Below are 21,810 nucleotides of genomic sequence, written 5' to 3'. Positions count from 1 at the left end.
GGTTAAGGGGGAGGTCATTGGAACCTCAAGTGGTGTGAACTACAGTTTTGATTTGTTGTCAAATAAGTTTAAATTGGACCTTACTATATATATATATATATGTATGTATGTATGTATGTTTAAGTGTTCTAAGTGTGTAAGGATTTAGGAGAACAAACAGATATCCAATGACTCAAGGTTTGATAAAGTACGTACGATAAAGGATGATATGAGACATCCAAAGGATTAAAAAGGATGAGAAATATCGAAGACATTGAGACTTGGAACAAAAAATGTTGTTGCATGTTAGATAGGTGATGGGGAGAAGACACACATAGGTGATGGTATTAGCTTTCTTCTTCTTCTTTTGTGTACCTTTATGTCTTATTTATACAATATTTTATATGGATTAGTTGAGTTGAATATTTTATGTTTGGTTAAGTCGAAATATTTATTAATCCATTCTTATGAATTTTTAACAAAACAAGTATTTTGTATTTGGTAACAATAAGCCACAAATACATTTTAAAATCTTATAACTCATTAATCAAAAATTAATTTGGCACTACAACAAAAAAGCATTACCTACGTGTGATCATGTTATATTTATTGTTGCAACCTAAGGATCTGTGGATAGGTTTCTGAACGAAAGAAAAGGAGTTCTCATAGGTTTAAGATCGATTCTGGGAATTGATCAGAAAGGGGAGTAATCGATCACTGGATCGATTACCAGGAACATAATCGATCACGGGATCGATTAATAGGGTTGAAGAGAAACAAAGTTACGGTAACTAATCGATCACCCGATCGATTAAAAGAGGTAATCGATCACCCGATCGATTACCAAGCTTCGGAGAAGAAACTACGCCTCGTAATCGATCAGGTGATCGATTACGGAGGGTAATCGATCACTTGATCGATTACCGAAGCTTCTGTGGCCGGTTCTGAGAACTACCACCTAATCGATCCTCCGATCGATTATGAGGGGTATAATCGATCACCCGATCGATTAAGCCCTCTGTTTTAGCCATATTAAGTTTCCAAAAGAGAAATCTTATGCTCAGATGATTTATTAAGTTGGTTAACCTTAAGTTAGGTTTAAACGAGGGTCTGAACCTAATAAATAATGTTTTTGACCATCTTAAAGAAATGGCTAAGGGATTAAGGTCAAAGGATGTAGAAATCATACCAATCTTAAGGTTATGTTGGGCTCAATCCCAAACATACGCAATGTGGTTAAAATCACGGGAATGTTCACCATGTTATGAAAAGGAAATGTAAAGGAACATCCCTGTGAAATGGAAATGAAAGTATAAAGCTATTTTACTTTAATGAAGCTTGTACCGGAACCCGAAAGGGATCCAAGGAATGTGCACCTAATGAACGCCCCTAGGTCGAAAGACAGAAGACCTAGTAACCGAGTAATCGAGATTTGCTACCTCGTATTATTTAGAATGGCGCGCAAATGAATGTATGGATACAAGCCAGGGGGACCCCGACAATGTTGATTATGTTTATCTATTACAATAATAGATTTGAAAAGAAAAGAAATGGTAATCATGTTTAATGCGTATGGTAGAATGTCAAGGTGAATTGAATGTGCATGATTATGATTATGACTTCTATGTTTTAAGTCTTATTATGATTCCATGTGACGTTTGGATTTAGTGAGTAGGAAAGGAGCTTACTAAGCGTTATGCTTATAGCTTACTTTCTTATGCTGCAGGTCCTACTAACAGGTACTAAGCAATGGAAGGAGGCGACAGGACAGAAATGAATGATGTGTGTGGTATTGACGTGACAAAGTCCTGGCTTATGTCAATTTATAGTTATTTCAAAACTATCATGTTTTGTTCCCAATCAAGTTTTACTATCAAGACTTATCATGTTTTGTTTAAGTATATCTACTGTATACGAATCTATGCTTGCTATGAAAGTTTTAATTTTCCGCTGCTAAGTGTAGCTTTCGTATATAATGGTAGAATGAATGAATGAATGAACAAACTGTAGCGTCCGTCAAGGCTCTGGTAAGGGCGGGCGTTACAGAAAAGGAGGAAGAAGAAGAGGGAGGTGGCGGCGGCAAGAAGAGGAAGAGGAGTTTCCGAAATCGTTTCGGTTTCTCTTCTTCTTGTGTTCTTCGATTGATTATTGCCGCCCACTCCCCTCTCCCTTTTATAGCCTTAAGCACAAAGACAAAGTCTAATCTTTCCATAATTTTTTTTTCTAATTTGGATTGATTTTATAAACCAATTTCAAATCTATAGAAAGATTTTTAATCTAAGCCTTTAGATTAAATTGCAACCGTCGGATCTTTTTGATTTGGTTTTTCCTTTTAATAAAAAAAATGAAATCAACCTTATCCAAACTTTAATTGGCCGACCATATTAAAATAATTCTAATTTGGATTAATTTTAATAACCAATTCCAAATTCTAGAATTATATTAAATCTAGGCTTTTAGATTAGATCGTAAGCGTCGGAACTTTTTAATTCGGTTTTTCCTTTTTAAAAAATCGAATTGATCTTATCCTCATCCAAAGTGGCCGACCACTTTTAGGATAAGATGGGTTTAATCCGCGAACCAATTTTATATTAAAATAGAAAATAAAACAGAACCGAAGAGATCTCATCCGTCGGATGCAACTTAATCTCATCTAACGGTTCTAATATAATCTTCTTTAATATAACTTGATTGCTTCGATCCAACGGACCTGATCAAATCCCTTGGGCGTGTGGTTCATTGAACCATGCCTGGTTCACCTCGTGAACCGGTTCTTCCTTCCAAAGAGAATTAAAACCGAACCGGAGAGATCTCGTCCATCGGACGCGACTTAATCTCATCCAACGGTTCTAATCTATTCTCTTCTATTCCTCTTTATTTATTTCGATCCAATGGATGCAACTTGATCTAATCCCACGGATACAAGCTGATCTCATCCATTAACTCATCCTACGGTTGAGAACTAATCTCATCCAACGGTTGAGATTAAATCTCATCCGACGGCTGAGAACTAATCTCATCCGTTTGATTGCATCCTTTTGAAGATGTCTTTAGGCTACAGTGGGGACCTCGAGGAGGTATTAGATCTGGCCTTCTGATGGGTTTCGGATCTCGTATTCAACTCCGAATACACACCTACATCCATCAATAACGATCCATTCCACTAGAGGATCATTATTGCACTACCAATCTAATCCCCAAATTACGTTATGGGTTCCTTCTTATTATTTTATGCATTGCTCCCCGTGTTTAAGATATCGTATGTCCGTCAATTATTTGAGTTCACTGACAACTCAATAATCGACATCTAAGACCTTGAATAGTACCACTCAACCTTATTGTCAGCCGGACCAAGTCCACTTGCAAGATTTGACTTGACAATCCTTATGAGCTCTCCAAGGGGACATCATCAGCCCTACTGGGACACGGATTCCTTCTATAATTAATGGCACACCGTATAAATAGTAACATCACCCAACTTACCGAGAATATTTGATCTGACGGAAAGATCTCACCCTTTGATAAATCAAAGCAATAATTACTAAGTATAGGTGCCCATTTATTACATCGGGATTAAGAGTGCATAATTATAATAACAGAGGTCTTGTTCAATTTGCGAGTCAGTGTAAATCGAACAACCTCAATGGTCCTACTCAATACACACAAAGTGCACTAGTGTAATTCTACAGTCAAGACAGACAGTCACCGAATTACACTACAACCGTTCCCGATGGTTTGTCCAAAGTCATCTTGGTTGTGAGCCTTAGTTTATAATTCATAAGGGACCGATAATCATGGTCTTCTGTGTCTCACAGACACCAAGTTATCTACAATGTAAATTAAGAGGACTTTATTGCAAAATACACTATTGCAATCATTTGACCAAAACATGATACTTTATTTCATAAATGTTTATATACAAAAGAGCTAGTCTTTTCAGTATACTTCCTAACACTAATCTCATCCGTTTGATTGCATCCTTTTGAAGATGTCTTTAGGCTACAGTGGGGACCTCGAGAAGGTATTGGATCTGGCCTTCTGATGGGTTTCGGATCCCGTATTCAACCCCGAATACACACCTACATCCATCAATAACGATCCATTCCACTAGAGGATCATTATTGCACTACCAATCCAATCCCTAAATTACGTTATGGGTTCCTTCTTATTATTTTATGCATTGCTCCCTGTGTTTAAGATATCGTATGTCCGTTAATTATTAAGTTCTACTGACAACTCAATAATCAACATCTAAGACCTTGAATAGTACCACTCATCCTTAATGTCAGTCGGACTAAGTCCACTTGCAAGATTTGACTTGACAATCCTTATAAGCTCTTCAAGGGGACATCATCAGCCATACTGGGACACGGATTCCTTCTATAATTAATGGCACACCGTATAGACAGTAACATCACCCAACTTACCGAGAATATTTGATCTGACGGAAAGATCTCACCCTTTGGTAAATCAAAGCAATAGTTACTAAGTATAGGTGCTCATTTATTACATCGGGATTAAGAGTGCATAATTATAATAACAGAGGTCTTGTTCAATTTGCGAGTCAGTGTAAATCGAACAACCTCAATGGTCCTACTCAATACACACAAAGTGCACTAGTGTAATTCTACAGTCAAGATAGACAGTCACCGAATTACATTACAACCGTTCCCGATGGTTTGTCGAAAGACATCTTGGTTGTGAGCCTTAGTTTATAATTCACAAGGGACCGATAATCATGGTCTTCTGTGTCTCACATACACCAAGTTATCTACAATGTAAATTAAGAGGACTTTATTGCAAAATATACTATTTTAATCATTTGACCAAAACATGATACTTTATTTCATAAATGTTTATATACAAAAGAGCTAGTCTTTTCAGTATACTTGGTCCTCACCCACTCCCCTCGGGAGAATTTACCTGATTGCGAACAGAGTCCTCCTGACTCGTTGTACTTGTGCTTGGCTCTATCTTCGCCCCCCAGGATTTGTACTGCAACTGATCCTCCTAATCAGCCCAGTCTTCTGCTGCAACTTGGTCCTCCTGACCAAGCCCAGACTTCTGTTGCAACTTTGCCCTCCTGACTAAACCCAGACTTCTGCTACGGCGTGGTCCTTTTTACCAGCCCAAACTTCACCTGGTGCACTTTGACTCTGCCAAGACTTCATGCCTAGCATCACTAGGACTTAACCTGTGTCTCCTTTAAGCTTAGTTCAACTTGGTTAGCCAAACCACATACTTAACTTGATCCTAGTTCCATAATCAAAACTCTGGTTCGATCTGCTAGTGCTTCCTGCACTAAGAGGAAGGTGATTTTGAATTGAAGTCTGGTATTATACATTTGCTCCCTAAGTTTCATGGATTGGCAGGAGAGGATCCAAACAGGCACTTGCATGAGTTCCATGTGGTTTGCTCCGCCATGAAACCACATGGCATTTCAGAGGAAGACATAATGCTGCGGGCATTCCCTTTTTCCTTGTCAGGAGCAGCTAAGGATTAGTTGTATTCTCTTCTACCGGGTTGCATCACATGCTGGCTCGATATGAAGAGGATGTTCTTAGAAAAGTTTTTCCCAGCCTCTAGAACCACAACCATCAGAAAGAGCATCTGTGGCATCCAGTAGATCGTGGGAGAGACCTTATATGACTACTGGGAGAGGTTCAAAAGATTGTGTGCAAGTTGCCCGCAATATCAAATCAGTGATCAATTGCTTATTCAGTACTTCTATGAGGGACTGCTTCTCATGGATAGGAGTATGATCAACATAGCTAGTGGAAATAGAACACAGATCCTATTGGGCAGTGAAAGCTTGCAACTTGGACATGGACAAAGCTGGAACGGAAAGAAAACTGCAACTCCAAGAGCTTGAGGAGATCATATTAGATGCTTATGAGAACTCCCGCATATATAAAGAAAAGACTAAAAAGTTCCATGACAAGCATATTTTACAGAGGGAGTTCCATATTGGTGATAAAGTGCTCTTGTACAATTCTCGCCTTCGATTGTTGAAAGGTAAGTTGAGATCCAGATGGGATGGTCCTTATGTTGTCACTAACACTTTTTATTATGGTGTTGTCGAGATACAGAAGATTTCCACAGGTAGAACTTTCAAAGTGAATGGTCACCGCCTCAAACAATTTCATGAAGTCTTGAAGGAAAGCTTAGTGGAAGAAGTGAACCTCTACGATGCCATCTACCTGAGTTGAAAGGGGAGTATTCGATTTCACCTCACTTTCGTTTTGTACATATTTTATTACTTGTCTATTTTAGGAGTTTGCTTTTGTTTGGTTTAGGATGTGTGAGTTGCTTTTTGCTTTTAGGAAAAATTTTTTCCTGTGCATGATTTCATTCATTTTAGGAGTCGTGATGATGTAGTTAAATGGGTTTATCGAATTTTTAGAGATAACGAAGCATGAAAGAGTTTGTGAATTGCGTGAGGATATAACATAATGATGGATTTCGCTTTGATAAGTTGAGATGATGACCTACATTTACCTAGTGAGGACTGAGCCTGATTGATTTATTTGTTGAGTGACACTTATGGAGAATGTTGAGCTAAAACTTGATCGGATTCTATTGAAATCACAATAACATGGGGCTACATTAATTATGAAGGTTATTTCATTGTTTCACATCCATTCTCTTTTCTTAGTTAGGTAGCTTAATAAATTCTTCCATCATATGTTTCATTTTTCCATACCATACCATGCTTTGCTTTTCTTTTCCCTTGGACTTGGAAACATTGATTGTTGAGATGAGTTTTTTCCCGGGACGGACAATAGTTTAAGTGTGGGGGTATGCTTAAATGTTTCACCATTAACAAACTAGTAGGTCTTAGTTTTGTTGCTTGATTTATTTATAGATTATATTTGTTTTGCATAGTGTAGTTTGTAGTAATTTTTGTTTGGTTGTAAAAAAAAAAGATATGAAAAAAACAGTATATGAAAAAAAATAATGAAAAAATAATAATTTTGCATAGTGTAAAATTTTGATGTGGTGTGTTTGTATGAGATTTATTTATATATATTTTTCCTTTATTTATTTTGTCACTCACATCCATCAAAATTAATTATTTATTTACTACCAAACCTCTTTATTATCGTCTTAAGTAGTACAGAGAGGTCCGGGTCGTCTCTCTCGGACTCAATAATGGAAGCTATCCTAGACCTATGGTGCAGGGTTGTGTTATTAACTTTATTCACTCCAATTATTTACAGAATACAATTATTCAATTAAATTCTACAACAACCAACAAATATATATACATATTATACAACATACACACTAGTCAGATACAATTAAGAATACATGTACAACCTAACTCGATATCCACACAACCAATTTATACAACAACTAAATCATGAACAACAATAATAAATCATCTTACAACAATACAAGTTATATATCATACACAATACTATACAATGTGATAAATTATACACAACCATACTAAATTACAATTACAAAACAACAATTCACAATTCTTCACACAACATCATGTAAACATCATGTCAATTCTAAAACAAATTATTTATTCACAAACAAATAACTTTATTCCAATTCACATTCATAAACGCTAAAACTAATCAATCAATTAGTTAGTTTATTTGTATGTACAGAAAATAAACATCACACACTAGTATCAACCCAAGACCAGCAGAAATCAACAAGCAAAAATGGGGGTTTTTTATGCAAGAACAGAACAGAAACAAAGAACAGGGTTAAGCAATCTGATCAGGGAAATGTTTAGGCTAGGGTTAAGAGTTTTGATCCCCGGTTCATCACAGAACGTAGTCAACTATCTGAGGTGAGTTGCGCCAATGACAATGGACCTCACCGGAGCACTACTAACCAGGAGGTGTGCTTAGAGAAGACAGGCATAGGTTCCAATCTCTGCCACCGGGCCTTGCTGCACTTCGCAAACAAAGAGATCAGTAACCAAAGAATTGAAACTCTTACCTCGGTCTTTCCCGGTGGAAATGGAGGACGAAGCGACCCGATGATCCTCTGCTGCACTCCGCAAACAAGGTCCGCAAACAAAGCTTGGCAATCAATCGGCGCTTCTGTGGACGCGAAGAGGGATGCTGTCGTCGACCACCGCAACTGGGCACTCCGTTCACAGCTGCGGAGAAACGAACGATAGGGGAGAAGATTCACACCAGAGCGCACCGCTCGCGGTGGAAAGTTGGTTGGAGGGAATGCGCTCGTCGATCCTCAGAGTTGCCGACGCCGTTCGGATCCGATCGGGAGGTAAGGGAGGAGAGGCGGAGCTCGGAGATGAAGCTACGAAGAATCGCGCAAGAGAAGACCATGAAACCCTAGCACTCGAGCCCCATCGCAACTGAACCGACGCTGCCCTTTTCTCCCTTCGGTGTGAACCGGCAGTAGCTGCTGAACCGGGTTAATTTAACCGGTTTGATTACAATTAAACCGGCCCAAATCAAGATTTGACCAAACCAAGTCTTAATTGATCCCGATTCGAGCCCAAATTGAATCTAGCTGAACCCTTTGAACCGAATTAACCATTTTTGCACCGGATTGAGCCAAATTAACTCTGATTTGAATCAAACTCGAACTAGAATTAAATTTATTACAAATTGAACTTATTCGTGGTTTCATCCTAATTTCCTGCACAAATCAAATTTAAACAATTAATACTTATAATTTACTCAATTAATGAAAAATATAGAATGAAGCCAAAAATTCATTAAAGATAATAAATAAGTGCAAAGCCCAAATTATGACATAAAATATGATCAAAATAATCTAAAATGATCCCTAATTAACCCTGTCAAATAACAACTTATCAAATCCTCCACACTTATTCTTTCAGGTCTTGTGAAAGTAAACCTAACCAAACAACTTTCCACCTTAACAATGATCCATCAAATTAAGAGTTTGTAACAAAAAGCTAAATAAGAGTACCAAATCATAAAGATACAAGCAATCCAGAACTCATTTCATACATGGATCAACAACACAGAAATTTTAATCTACTCTGAATCAGTTAAGAATGATGACCATAACCTCACAGGGGAAATAATGAAGTAACTCATCCTCATAAACAAGTAACAAGTGGAGTGCTCTCAAGCTACTCATGAATCCTGTCTTACCATAGGCTTGCTCTTCTACTCATCTCCACCACTATATATACACAAAGTTCCACAATCATAAAGGCTTATTAGAATTCTAAAAAGAATATGCTAAAAGGAATAGAGCTCAACAATGATATGTAATGAAAGATATAAACAATGCAATGAAGAAAATAAGTGGAAGAATTGGAAACACCTAATATGTTTCATAGATGAGTATAGTAAGTCATGCCCAAGAGAACATATCATCCAAGCTAGCACGGGGAAAAAGCTAATAGCAAGAACATATCATTCCATCCTCTCCTAAACTCAAACCATCTCTAATGAAGCTCATAGTAGGAGAATACTAAATAGATACTTGCTACTAACTATCGTCCATTTACAAACTATTAATCTACTATCAACAAAACAACCCATTAACGACAAATATTATTTGAACTACTACGAAATAAAATGTTTTTTTTAAAAGAGAACAGAAGACAAAATATCTTCTTTTTTTTTCTTTTTTTCTTTTTTTCTTTTATTTTTTTTTCATGAAACAGAAGCCTCTTTTTTTCTTCTTCTTCTTCTTTTTTTCACGAGTAGGGTTGCAAATTAGAATTTATAAATTTATCAAAAACTCACAATAAATTCAAATAAATGAAGTATAGGGGCCTCGAGTCGTATTTTTCCAAGGACAAGTAGACAATTGTTCAATTCAAGCTTGGGTGTCGTTCTTTTTGGGGTTTTTTATAAAAATGAGGGTTTTGGTGATTTTGGAATGAAATATAAATGAAAATCAACAAGTAAGTGAAAATGCTAAAAATGAAACCCTAAAGCAAGCTAAACCTATCATCAAGACCATGAAACATACAATTAAAACATGAAATGCAAACAAAGCAATTTAGCTAGCAAAGCAATCCCTACTCAACTTACCCTACCCTAACAAACCGATACATTGAAGTAGAATGGCACAGAACAGTACCAATAACAGAAACCAATATCAGACAGCAAGAAATGGCACAAGATTAAATCCTAGACACTTAACTATCAATAGGAATCTACCAAACGGGAACAACTAGCAATGTTGTTAACTGATAATGCATTACAAACAAGACATGGATTAAATTGTGCAGAGATAGCTAGATAAAAACAGAAATGCATAAAAATGAAGAACAGTAACATCCAGCCTCCCTTCGTTCACTTGCTTCTCCTTAGCTTGGTGTCAAACAAGCTATTGAATCCAATTGGAGTCGTCCACGCAATCTATGGTGTGTTTACTCATTGCTCGACGTCTGAAAACCCTGGAAAATCCCTCTCCGACGTTGACAGAACCTTGCATGATATGATTTTGAGCTGAAACCACTGGAGTACTCGTCTTCACTTGTCCCGACCACTCTTCTGATGATATAGAATTACTCCACAATCCTCCGAGAACCCCCAGACGATCGCGGCTTCGGATTGAGCTGAGGATGGCCGGAATTCGAGAAAATAGAGTTTGATGCCGCCGACGAAACCCTCGCCGTCGCGCCTCCTCCGGCAGCCGGAATATACCCAATCGACCGGCGTTGGACTCCTCAAGGACCAAGGATTGCAATGGCTTCAGTTTGGATGGATGGGAGCTCGCCTACGCGTATGTTGATGAGCAGAGTGCTTCCGCGGGGACGATGCACAGTAGCGGCCCCCTGTTCACTTCCTAAGTTTCGGCTAATATACTTCTGATTAATCACTTGATCGTATTCGTACGTTTGGTTAATCGATTCACTGATCGATTAAAACAAGCTAAACTTTAAGTCTTAATCAGGTTAACTTGGGTCTCACCCGAGCCAACCGCGCTGGATCACGTAATCAAAGAACAAGCTCCCAGGCCTCCTCTGATACTGATCCGGTCCGAAGACAGGCCACCAAGCCTTCTCGGACCATAGTCCGGTACAGAGAACGAGCTACCGAGCCCTCTCTGACGTAGTCCGGAGAACGAGCTACCGAGCCCTCTCCGACTCCATCCGATCCAGAGAACGAGCTACCGAGCCCTCTCTGACTAATCCGAAGAACGAGCTACCGAGCCCTCTCCGACTCAAATCGGTCCAGAGAACGAGCTACCGAGCCCTCTCTGAGCTAATCCGGAGAACGAGCTACCGAGCCCTGTCTGACTCAAATCGGTCCAGAAAATGAGCTACCGAGCCCTCTCTAAGCTAATCCAGAGAACGAGCTACCGAGCCCTCTTTGACTCTATCCGGTCCAGAGAACGAGCTACCGAGCCCTCTCTGACCTAATCCGGAGAACGAGCTACCGAGCCCTCTCCGATCTCATTCCGTCATCGATCAATCTGAATATGAACTTAAATCGTTGTCAACATCAAAACAACAATCGGGACAAAACTGCATCAACACTTAATAGTTTGACAGATAAATGAACGATTTTCGAGAAAAAGTGACACGCGCTATTCACCCCCCCTCTTGCGCGTGTATCGATCCTACACAGACATGGTCGTGTCTCCTCAACAGAACCATGCCAAGGCATGGCCGTGTCCCCCAGACACGGGCGTGTCTCCCACTAGAGGAGCACCTGCCCGTGGCCGTGCCTCAGAGGCACGGGCGTGTCTCCCACCAGAGAACAGTCTGAATCTAGACGTGCCTCACAGGCATGACCGTGCCTCCCAACAGAACATCAACTTCTTGTGGCCGTACCTCCACCAGAGCAGAGTGGCCACACATGACCGTGTCTCCCAGACACGGCCGTATGACGGGGCGTGCCTGGCTGCTCATAGGGTAATTTCGTGGGGGCCTATAAATAGACCCCCTTAAGAGCCTTGAAAAGGGGGAGAGACCTTGGAGAGCCACCGGAGCGTGCTAGAGCCACCGACTCCTCATTCCAGAGCTAGATTCGATGATCCGTTCATCTGTCCGGACACTCCACCACATCCACGCCTCACCTTCGCAGAGATTGCAGTCCGGAGAAGAAGAAGCTCATCGATAAGTCCTATTTCTTATTTTCTTCTTAGATTCTTGGAATAGGATGTATTATTTACTTTCTTCTCTGTATTGTAACCTCCCCGATATGGAGTAGTCCTCCAGATTCTAGGATGTAGGAGGAATCGGGGTTATTGGATGATTGTACCTTTGGATTTGTTAATCTACCATGTTCTATGATATGCTTGTGCAGTTGCTTTGTGGATTTGTGCCTTATACTTGTTTGATGATATGTTTGTGAATGGTATGAATCTATAAGGGTAGAGATTATTTGTGGTTTGAGGAATTCTTAGGATCGTATACCCAGGACGTCTCGTGACAGGAGGAAAGTCTTAATCGGACCTTCCGAGGAATTGCTTAGGCTATGAAGAATCTTTATGAGGGATAACTAACGGTTACTCATTGTTGGGGAGAGATCTTTAAAAGGATACCCTGTGACAGAGGGTAGGACTCTAGTAGTACGCTGGGGCGCTTGAGTGACAGCGGAAGCCATAAACCAGGCTATCTAGAATCATCTCAAACCGACATTAGTAACATTGGAACACCATTGATTTATTCCGAGGAAACCTGACGAGGTCTAATTGGATAATTTGGTTAGAATCCCTACAATTGTGCAATTATTGAGGAATGGTAGAGGATCCAAGTCAATAAATCAATATCTCGAGGAATCTGAAATCCTAGAATCACCTTCCCACATCTGTCACAGTCGAATTCTATCTTCGAATTAAGGATTAGGAGCTCTAGAACACTCTTTCTCCCCACACCAAACCATTTCCTATGAACTCTCCATTCTTATTGTGCTAGGTTAGTAACTAATTCCACGGTCCTTGTGGATTCGATCTTTTTATTACTTGGCGACATTCCGTATACTTGCGGAACACACATCATAAGCTGCTGGTACTATCTGGTACATCTATCTTGAAGATGGTAGTAATCTCTGCTGCTGAGGTGCTCTCTATCTCTGTGTTGTCTTCTGCGATCGCTGCTGAGTAGAATGTCCTTCAGAATAGGTAATATCGGTGAACTCCAGCTGAGCTCTCCGAGTACAATCCTCTGAGTCTTCCAATACGTGACAACCTCATCACAAAAGTGGAATACTGCCAACTCAACTTGCACTACCTCAGTGCAAGTGATATACGTGAAAGTATCATTCACGTTCTTCATCCAAGAACGTGCGAGCCATGGATCAGATCCCCCATGGAATAAAGTCAATCTATCCTTAACGGATGTTGCCAACAAGGATATCCGACTTTTGTTCACAGCCTTATTAGCCGTAATTGGTACCAGATCTAACAAAGATATCTCCGGACTATCCCCAACATGCTCGGAAATCTCCGGCTCTACTGGCTCAACAGGTCATCTCAATGATCGACCTGGTCCTCGGTTACTAGGGTCCATAATATCACCTAGTATACATACAACTACTATAAATTTCTAGAACAAGAAATAACTGTGCAAGAAATTTACTTACAATTGCTTGGAGAGTTCATGCTGCTGTTTGTCCATCTCACAACTCGGGTCAGGTAACCAAACTAGACATACCCAACAAGACAACAAACTCGAAAACTAGACCTAAATCCTAAAACTAAATGCTTAACTCATATGCTCTGATACCAAACAATTGGTATCAGATAAACCTACAAATGCGATGATAACTCCTGAAACATTGATAAATCCGATGACAAATCCGACGGACACCGGAAAATCGACCCAAATGCAACGAAAATCCGAATGATATGAACCTACGCTCTGATACCACTAAATTGGTATCAGATAGACTCAACAATGCACCGCTAAATCTGAAATGACAATTCTGAAATGAACTAACCTGCTCTGATACCACTAAATTGGTATCAAATAGACTCAACAATGCAACGCTAAATCCCAAATGATAATTCTGAAATGAACTAACCTGCTCTGATACAACTAAATTGTCACGTCCTGGGAAGCCGTCTGAAAAATTTCGGCAGCATCTCCCCTGTAACAATGACCTTTCCTAAAATACATGCAAATATACACAGCCACATATGGCCGGAATAAGGACTACACGTCCTTAACACATCACACATACACATATCAATGCAAAATAAGGCCTACACGGCCGTAACCACTAACATCACATGCACAATGTCCACAATAAGCAAAATCGACAAAACAGAAAAGCATCATAAATCCGACAAAGCGAATACCACGAATACAAATCCAACACAATACAGTCCATGTCCACACTACAAGTCTCAAACTGGAATACAACTATAACCATACCACTAAACAACAAACTCCTGATGTGAGATAACAGCAGTCGATTGAATCTCCAAGCTCCAAGTAACCTATCTGATACCTGGGGAGAAAATAACATAACCCCAGGGTCTGGGTAGTGAGCATTAGATACTCAGTGGGTACAGGAATGAAGTTCATGTAAAGGTAAACAACAGGAATACTAAAAGAGTACGAGCCAAAGTAACATGTACAGAAGAAATGAATAACATATACATGGTATCAAGTATCAACAAGGTATCATGTATCTAGGTATAGAACATGATGTAATAACTGATTCTACTAAAGAAGAATCATGCAGTGCAACAGGTATCATAATCATAACATGTAAGCATGTATGTAATGGCACGCAGTGCAACAATCATAACAACCAAGTGCAACAGCCACAATCATATGAATAAAGTAAACTATGTAATAGTCCTACCAACAAATGCATGTAATATGCATCAATCATCGCAATCAAAATATCCGTCACTGTCCGCACTCTACATTTCCCAATCACCCCCCTAGGGCAGTGAACAATTAACATGATAATTCATTATTGACAGGGTTAATTAGGGGCTATTTTGGACTTTATTGGTTGTATTTCATGTTATAATTGGGTTTGTGAGCTTAATTCTTAATTTTCGGATAATTTTTAGCTTCGTTCAATATTTTAGAAATTTTTGCAAATATTAATGGTTTGAATTTGATGATTTACAGGGAATCAAGACGAGGCCAAAATCTAAACCCAATTCAGAGTCCAAACCAATTTGAATCCGGTTAAACCACATCAATTGGATCTGGAATTTAGTTTGGTTCGGTTAATCAAACCAAAGAAGAAGCTCAGCTGATCAGATCAAGCTTGAGTCTAAATTCAATCAAAGGGGTGTGATCAGTTCAAGTCAAGCTTGAGTCAATGGAGTTCGGCTGATCAGAACGGGCGGCAGCAAAAACCCTCGCACGCGAAGGAAAACGCGGCTCGGCACTTAGGTTTTCTCGCGATTCTTCACAGCGGCGTCTTCTTCTCGCCGAGCCCCGTCGCACCACCATCCTTCTTCTTCCTCCATCCCTTCAGGTCAACGCAAAGCAGACATCAACTTCGCTTGGTTCTCATCGTCGCCTTCGCTGGATCTCTACGCCGATGTGGATTCGGAGGCATTGAGATCCAAGTCCCCGTCGTCGCGGAACGGAGGTTGTGGGTGGATTCTCCAGCCACCGGTGCTCGACGGTAACTAGCCCAGAGAAGCGGGTGTGGGTGGATTCTCCATCTCTTCCCTGGCGCTCCATCTGCACTGAGCCCAGCACAGGATCTCTACGCCGATGTGGATTCGGAAGCGTTAGGGATACTCGTGCTCGGCTTCAATCATCTTCATTCACCGGAGAAGGCAAGGTAAGGGGTTGTAATTCCATTCTTCTAACGCTTTGTTTGCTGGATTGCAGCTGGCGATGGATGAAGGTTGGCCCCCAATCTTGCTCTCTGTTTCGCTCAACTTAGGGTTCCTTTCCCTGGGTTGATTCATTTCCCCCTTGGTGCGGTGTGAATTGAAGGAGGCTAGTGTCTGTTCTGTGCCGATCTGAAGGACCATAACCTTGATAGTTTTCTCTTGATCAGTTTATTTTTCCTTGTTAACCTTTGTTCTGTTCGGTTGTGTTTATTGCCTTTCAAAACCCCCAGGTTTGCTTTGATTGAGCTCTGTTCGGTAATGAATGGATATAGTATAAAATTCTAGGGCACTTGTGTGAATTGGTTGATGAACTGTTGTGTGCCTTGATTGTGTTTACTCATTGCTGTGAATTTTGTAAATACCTAATAAACACGGTAATTTGATTCTTGTTGTTGTTTCATCCCTTGAGATTTGATTCTTGTAAATATTTAATAACCACTGTAATTGACTTTGTGAATTCAATGCAAGGGATGATTGTTCAGTATTTGGTTTGAATGGGGTTGTTGGATTGTGAATATGTTTGATTATGTTGTACAGCTTGTGGATAAAACATAGGATGTTGTTTGGTTAGTGTAGTATTTGTGAAACATGGTGGAATTATTTTGTACCATTATTGTAGATAGGATATGTACTCCATGTTGTATGATGATATGTATTGATTCCCTAACTTGTTGAACTTGTAATAAATTGTACAATTCACTCGTGTAATATTGTAAATTGACTCATGCTAATAAACAGAATTTGTGTATTAAATTATTGAACATGTATTTTAGTGTTGTTGTAAATTGATAGATCATTCTTTAAGTGTAAGCTTTTGTATTGAGTAGTGTTAAGTTGTTGTTGTTGTAAATATTTATTAATGAATAATGTTAACAATAAAACCCCCGCACCATAAGTCTAGGATAACTTTCATTATTGAGTCCCAGAGAGAGACGACCCGGACCTCTCTTTACTACTTTAGCGATAGTTAGGGGTTTGGTAAATAAATAAAATAATTTTGATGGGTGTGAGTGACATTTAATAAAGGGGAAAAGTACATAAATAAATTCCCATACAAAAACATAGCATCAGTTCTATTATACTTTATATAAATATATTTTGTCTCCGGATTTTCCATCAGATCACCATCATCGCATTCTCTTCTGAGAACCATAAGTTGGTTTCTTCTCCACTTGCCTGCCTACAGATTGGTGTCACTGTTCCATCGGAGGCTTCAACACCTGCTTTCAGAGGAGAAGTATCTAAAAAACTATTTCCAACTGATAAACACAAAGACGATATATATGGACTTAATACCAATTCCACTGGACGATGCACTCAGATAGTTTGCTGAATCCAATCTGAGGCTCTGAAAGGTGATGTCTTCCCAACTCGTGAAACATGGCCAGCTTTTGGTGCCATGGTCACCGGGAACAAAAGCTCCATCTATGTGATGGATTTGAGATGGAACTGCGAGCTGATGATTAAATGATGGGTCTGCTGCTTGTGCACTCTGGAACTCTTGTGATGGAATAAGGAACTGATCACAAAAGCTTCCACTGCTTCTCTGAAAAGGTTCGAGAGATGAGCTCTCTTCTGTGCAATCATAAAGCTCTTCCAAGTTTCTTTTGTGTTTGAAGTCAGACATGGCAGGGGAGTTGCATCTTCCATTTCTTTTCATCACCCGGCACAAGGCAAAATCTCCCTGGCAAGATGAGAACACAATTAGTGACTGAATCAGTAGCAAGAATCATGCGATATCTTATTCTGTGTTTTACAACAAAGTTAGTAGTTCCATTGGGAAGATCTTCGCAAAGGCGGTGCTCGTGCATGATCCAGTCAGTTCTTTCTCCACCGGGAGCTCTCCCCAGATAGAAAACAAGAGTTTTCCTCAGCCCAAACACACAAGATTCGCAGCTTATCTTTCTGTCTTTCCCAGTGGCCTTCCAGTACCCAGAAACTGTAGCTCTGTTGGTGCGGGAACCATTTGGGTATTTGCGGTTGTGCGGGTAAAAGAAGAACCATTCCATATCTTTTCCAGGAAGAAACGATTTATCTGAAAATGATGAAATCAAACACATTGAAAACAACCCAAGTGAAAGCATGCAGTCATCAGTTTTGCTTGGCGATCGCAGAAAGTAAATTACCTGGTAGCTCCCATGGATCAAACTTGCATAAATCAACCACTGGAATAACCTCAAGCTCGATCTTAAGCCCATTTACTTTCCTCTTCAGATAGTAATCGATCAACTCTTCGTCAGTTGGATGGAATCGAAAACCGGGTGGCAGCAGCATAGAACTCATTTTGTGCATGCAGTTATGAAGATGATAAAACAAACCGCTCTTTAAAAATTCGAGTATATGATAAAATTGATCAGAAAACGAAGATGCTTTTTGTCAGGTCATAAGATTTAATTTGCTTCCCCTAAAAACATGGAAGCCGGATCGCCCTTGACGAACTGTACCTATTTAAAGTGTTAAATATCCAAAAATAAAACCTTTTCTCTGAACACAGCTTCCAAAGTATACAACTCTTATAGGTCAAAATCATTGATCTTCTCATAAACCTCTGATATCTACAAGTTCAATGGGAAACGAAAACCAAGAAGACTAACAGATTGATAACTTAAAGATCCGGAAAAAAAATAATGGAAATCGACGCGATTAAGAGAAGTGAGAGGTGGAACTTATCAGAGAGTAGAGTAGAAGAGCAAGACGAGATGTTTATTTATAGAGGAAGGAATTGAAGAGAAGCAATGAAGCAAGTAAAGGTTGAGATTGTCTTCGTATGCATGAAGTTATTCCAAGCATTTAAAGAACTTGTGGTCTCTTTTCCGGTTGACTATTCACACACAAAATTGCGGGTTGAGCTTGTACTTTAATAGCTTTATATTGTTACCGTTCATGATAAAATTCTGTTCATGTCAGCATGTCAGAAAGTCCCACTTGTTTAATCCTCTTCGGCTTATTCATAAAGTGACAAGGATGGACGCATTAACTTTGCATGACTTTGTCTACAAACATTCATGAGCGTTCACATCGAGTTTCTTCCTCCCTTTTCCAAAGCCTTGTATTTTATGAACTAAAATATGCGATCATTAATGGAGATCTGCATGGAGGATGCTTCGAGGAAATTTGCAGGCTAATGGCTCCGTGGGAATGTACTAAAGATCACTGACAAAATTCTTAGAACAGCTAAAACATTCTCACCAGTGCTTATCAATTGTCATTGCACTTATTTTTAATTCACCAGAACTTATTCTCTGCCAGCAAAAGGAGACTGAACATAATGGCTTGTGGTGTCTTTGCCACTCGCCATCATTAATGAATGAAGGAACAAAAAAACACAATGAAATATAATTAGTGTTGCACTTGTTTGATGACTCGCGCACTGTTCTTCTGGTAGTGATTCATGCGATCGGATCACGTACGTCGGCAGCAGCAGTTGGAGCATGTTTTTTGGATTCAGATGGCTGCTATGTCATCAACTGTAATTGCAGACGAGAAGGGAGTAGGAAAGGGCATAAAGCGATCGACTATGGGGAACGGACCGCATTTTCAACGGTGCTCCGATCGTTTACTTTGACTTACAGGGAGCAAAGAAAGTGAAGAAGCCAAAAATTAATGGCGAAAGAGACAAATAAGTTGCCGAAAGTGATAGTCGCTCCTTTTGAGGATAAGATAACGGCGAAGATGTGATGGAACACCGAACGCAATTTCTATGAAGGCCTCCCTGTTTTAGTTGTTGGTTTTAGAGGTTTTAGAGGGAGGTCAATAGTCAGGAATCACCTCTCTATTTCTCTATCGGTTTTAGGGAGAATTAAAATTATATTAGGATAATTTTAAAAAATCAATTAATTTTTTTTAGATAAATTTAAAAGGTATTTAATGTTTTTAGAAGAAAAATCGGTTAAGGTTTAAAATAAGTTACTTTATGAAATTATGATTCTATGCATTATATATTAGGATATGTACAAGCTAAAGGAGGATGAATAATTTTAATTGTGTCATCATTGAAAATGTAATAGAAACGTGAAAACATAATATAATACATGATCAGTTTTACTTAGTTCACCGTCTCACAAGACAGTTATGTTCAAGACTTAGTCCTAACGACTATCACCATTAACTCATCTCCTTTTCGAATACTTTTTAGAGATCAGGAAGTCTCTTACAATCTCATTTATACAACAATACAAGAGCAAAACGAAGATAAAAAGACAGTTGAAAGAAAAATATTTTACAAGTGAAAACTCTACTTTGGATGTTCCTTTGTCACTTTGGATTGCCTCTTGATGATAGAAAATATAATAACATTTCATCTCCAACCTCTCAAGAACCGACTCCTTCGATCTTCCTCAAACCCTCTTTTATAGGGTTGATGTAGAATTGATTTTCGCCTATCAGTCAGCTAATCTTATCCATCAGTCAATTGCTCCATTATAGATTCCAATATTGCTCTAACCTGTCTGTCACACCCTTAAGGTGTAATTCTCACACATCGGGAGATGTCTCACTTGAAGACGATATAATAAAAGAGACATAGGGACCATATAACAATAGAACTATGAAATTCAACAAAACTATACAGATAAAATGATATATGAAATAAAACATAAATACAACGAAATAAAATGTAAGTCAAATTAGGAATCAACCGATCAAGATCTCTGAACAACTCTATGTAAAGTTGAAACAAACTATAATATCAAACGAGTGTTTATGCCTGCAAAACTGAATGCTAAGGAAAATAGATAGTAAGTTAAATGACTATATGGGTAATCAGAATAAATGTGAATGAATTTATTCATGTTTAAGAGATCAAGGAAGCATAATTTCTTATTATAACTTTAAGTTCTTTTTAGAGTTCTCCATTTATACATAAATGTATATCTATAATCATGTTGTACTTTTATATTGAAATTTAAAATTTACAAATTATTATAATTAATTAGAACTTATAAATTCTTATTATTTATTGAACAAGTATACAAATCATCAAAAGTATAATTTCAATATGGATAAATATCATAAATCTTGTGAGTATCAGTATGTATGTCAATGGTCTAAAGATAATAAATCAACTAAAAAGTGAATAACTAGAGTTAGTATCATCAAAGTGTAAAACATCATCTAACGTATGAGGCTAACAATCCCTCACAGGTGAAATGCATAATAAACACTGACCACGGATGAACATGCTACCACAACAACATGTGGACGGTCAGGTATTCTAGACAACGAGCGTGTTGGGTTGCAAGAGTACAAACATAGTCCCACATCTAAAACACATAGAAAAGATCATGAGTTTAAAAGGATGGAAGATATCTCCATTGACATGAGGCCTTTTGGGGAGAGCTCAAGAACAAAGCCATGAGGGCTTAGGCTCAAAGTGGACAATATCATGTCATTGTTGAGATATTTTGATTCTATCCGTACTAACAAGTGGTATCAGAGCAAGGTCGCTCTTCATCGGACTAGCCGCTAGAAGAGTCATGATTCAAATCTAACCATGTGGGTTGAACCTTAAACAAAGGAAGTGAGTGCTCCCGTGTCTGAATCAAGAGGACCAGACACCAAGCAAAAAGTCCTAATTGCATGAGACCTTTTGGGGAGAGCCCAAGAACAAAGCCATGAGGACTTAGGCCCAAAGTGGATAATATCATGCCATTGTGGAGATATTTTGATTTCATCAGTATTAACAAGTGGTATCAGAGCGAGACCGCTCTTCACTGGACTAACCGCCGAAAGAGCCATAATCCAGATCTAACCATGTGGGTTGAACCTTAAACAAAGGAAGTGGGTGCTCCCGTGTCTGAATTAAGAGGATCAAACACCAAGCAGAAAGTCCTAGTTGCATGAGGCCTTTTGGGGAGAGCCCAAAATTAAAATCATAAGGGCTTAGGTCCAAAGTGGACAATATCATGTCATTGTGAAGATATTTTGATTCCATCAGTACTAACAAGTAGTATCAGAGTGAGGTCGCTCTTCACCGAGCTAACCGTCAGAAGAGCCATGATCCAGATCTAACCATGTGGGTTGAACCTTAAACAAAGGAAGTGGGTGCTCCCATATCTGAATTAAGAGAAGACCAGATACCAGGCA

General features: G+C 39.1%; 2 protein-coding genes across 2 annotated transcripts; one reads left to right on the top strand and one right to left on the bottom strand.

The window, feature by feature from the left end:
• The first annotated feature begins 5,804 nt into the window (after positions 1-5,804).
• On the top strand, positions 5,805-6,188 carry LOC141847526 (uncharacterized). Its single transcript, XM_074735584.1, has one exon. It carries the CDS (start codon positions 5,805-5,807, stop codon positions 6,186-6,188), a length of 384 nt encoding a protein of 127 aa, XP_074591685.1.
• A 10,615-nt stretch (positions 6,189-16,803) lies between these two features.
• Positions 16,804-18,132, bottom strand: LOC141847866 (NAC domain-containing protein 71-like). Its single transcript, XM_074735951.1, has 4 exons — positions 17,853-18,132; positions 17,484-17,761; positions 17,023-17,410; positions 16,804-16,946 (listed from the first exon to the last, which is right to left on the bottom strand). Exons 1-4 carry the CDS (start codon positions 18,016-18,018, stop codon positions 16,843-16,845), a joined length of 936 nt encoding a protein of 311 aa, XP_074592052.1. The 5' UTR covers positions 18,019-18,132; the 3' UTR covers positions 16,804-16,842.
• Positions 18,133-21,810: the final 3,678 nt, after the last annotated feature.

This window comes from Curcuma longa, chromosome 16 (assembly GCF_044706935.1).
Source record: "Curcuma longa cultivar G26 ecotype Majalengka, Jawa Barat chromosome 16, ITB_CL_G26_1.1, whole genome shotgun sequence".
Taxonomy (NCBI): domain Eukaryota; kingdom Viridiplantae; phylum Streptophyta; class Magnoliopsida; order Zingiberales; family Zingiberaceae; genus Curcuma; species Curcuma longa.
Note: the sequence above shows the minus strand (reverse complement) of the source record. Positions and strands in the feature narration are given on the sequence as shown.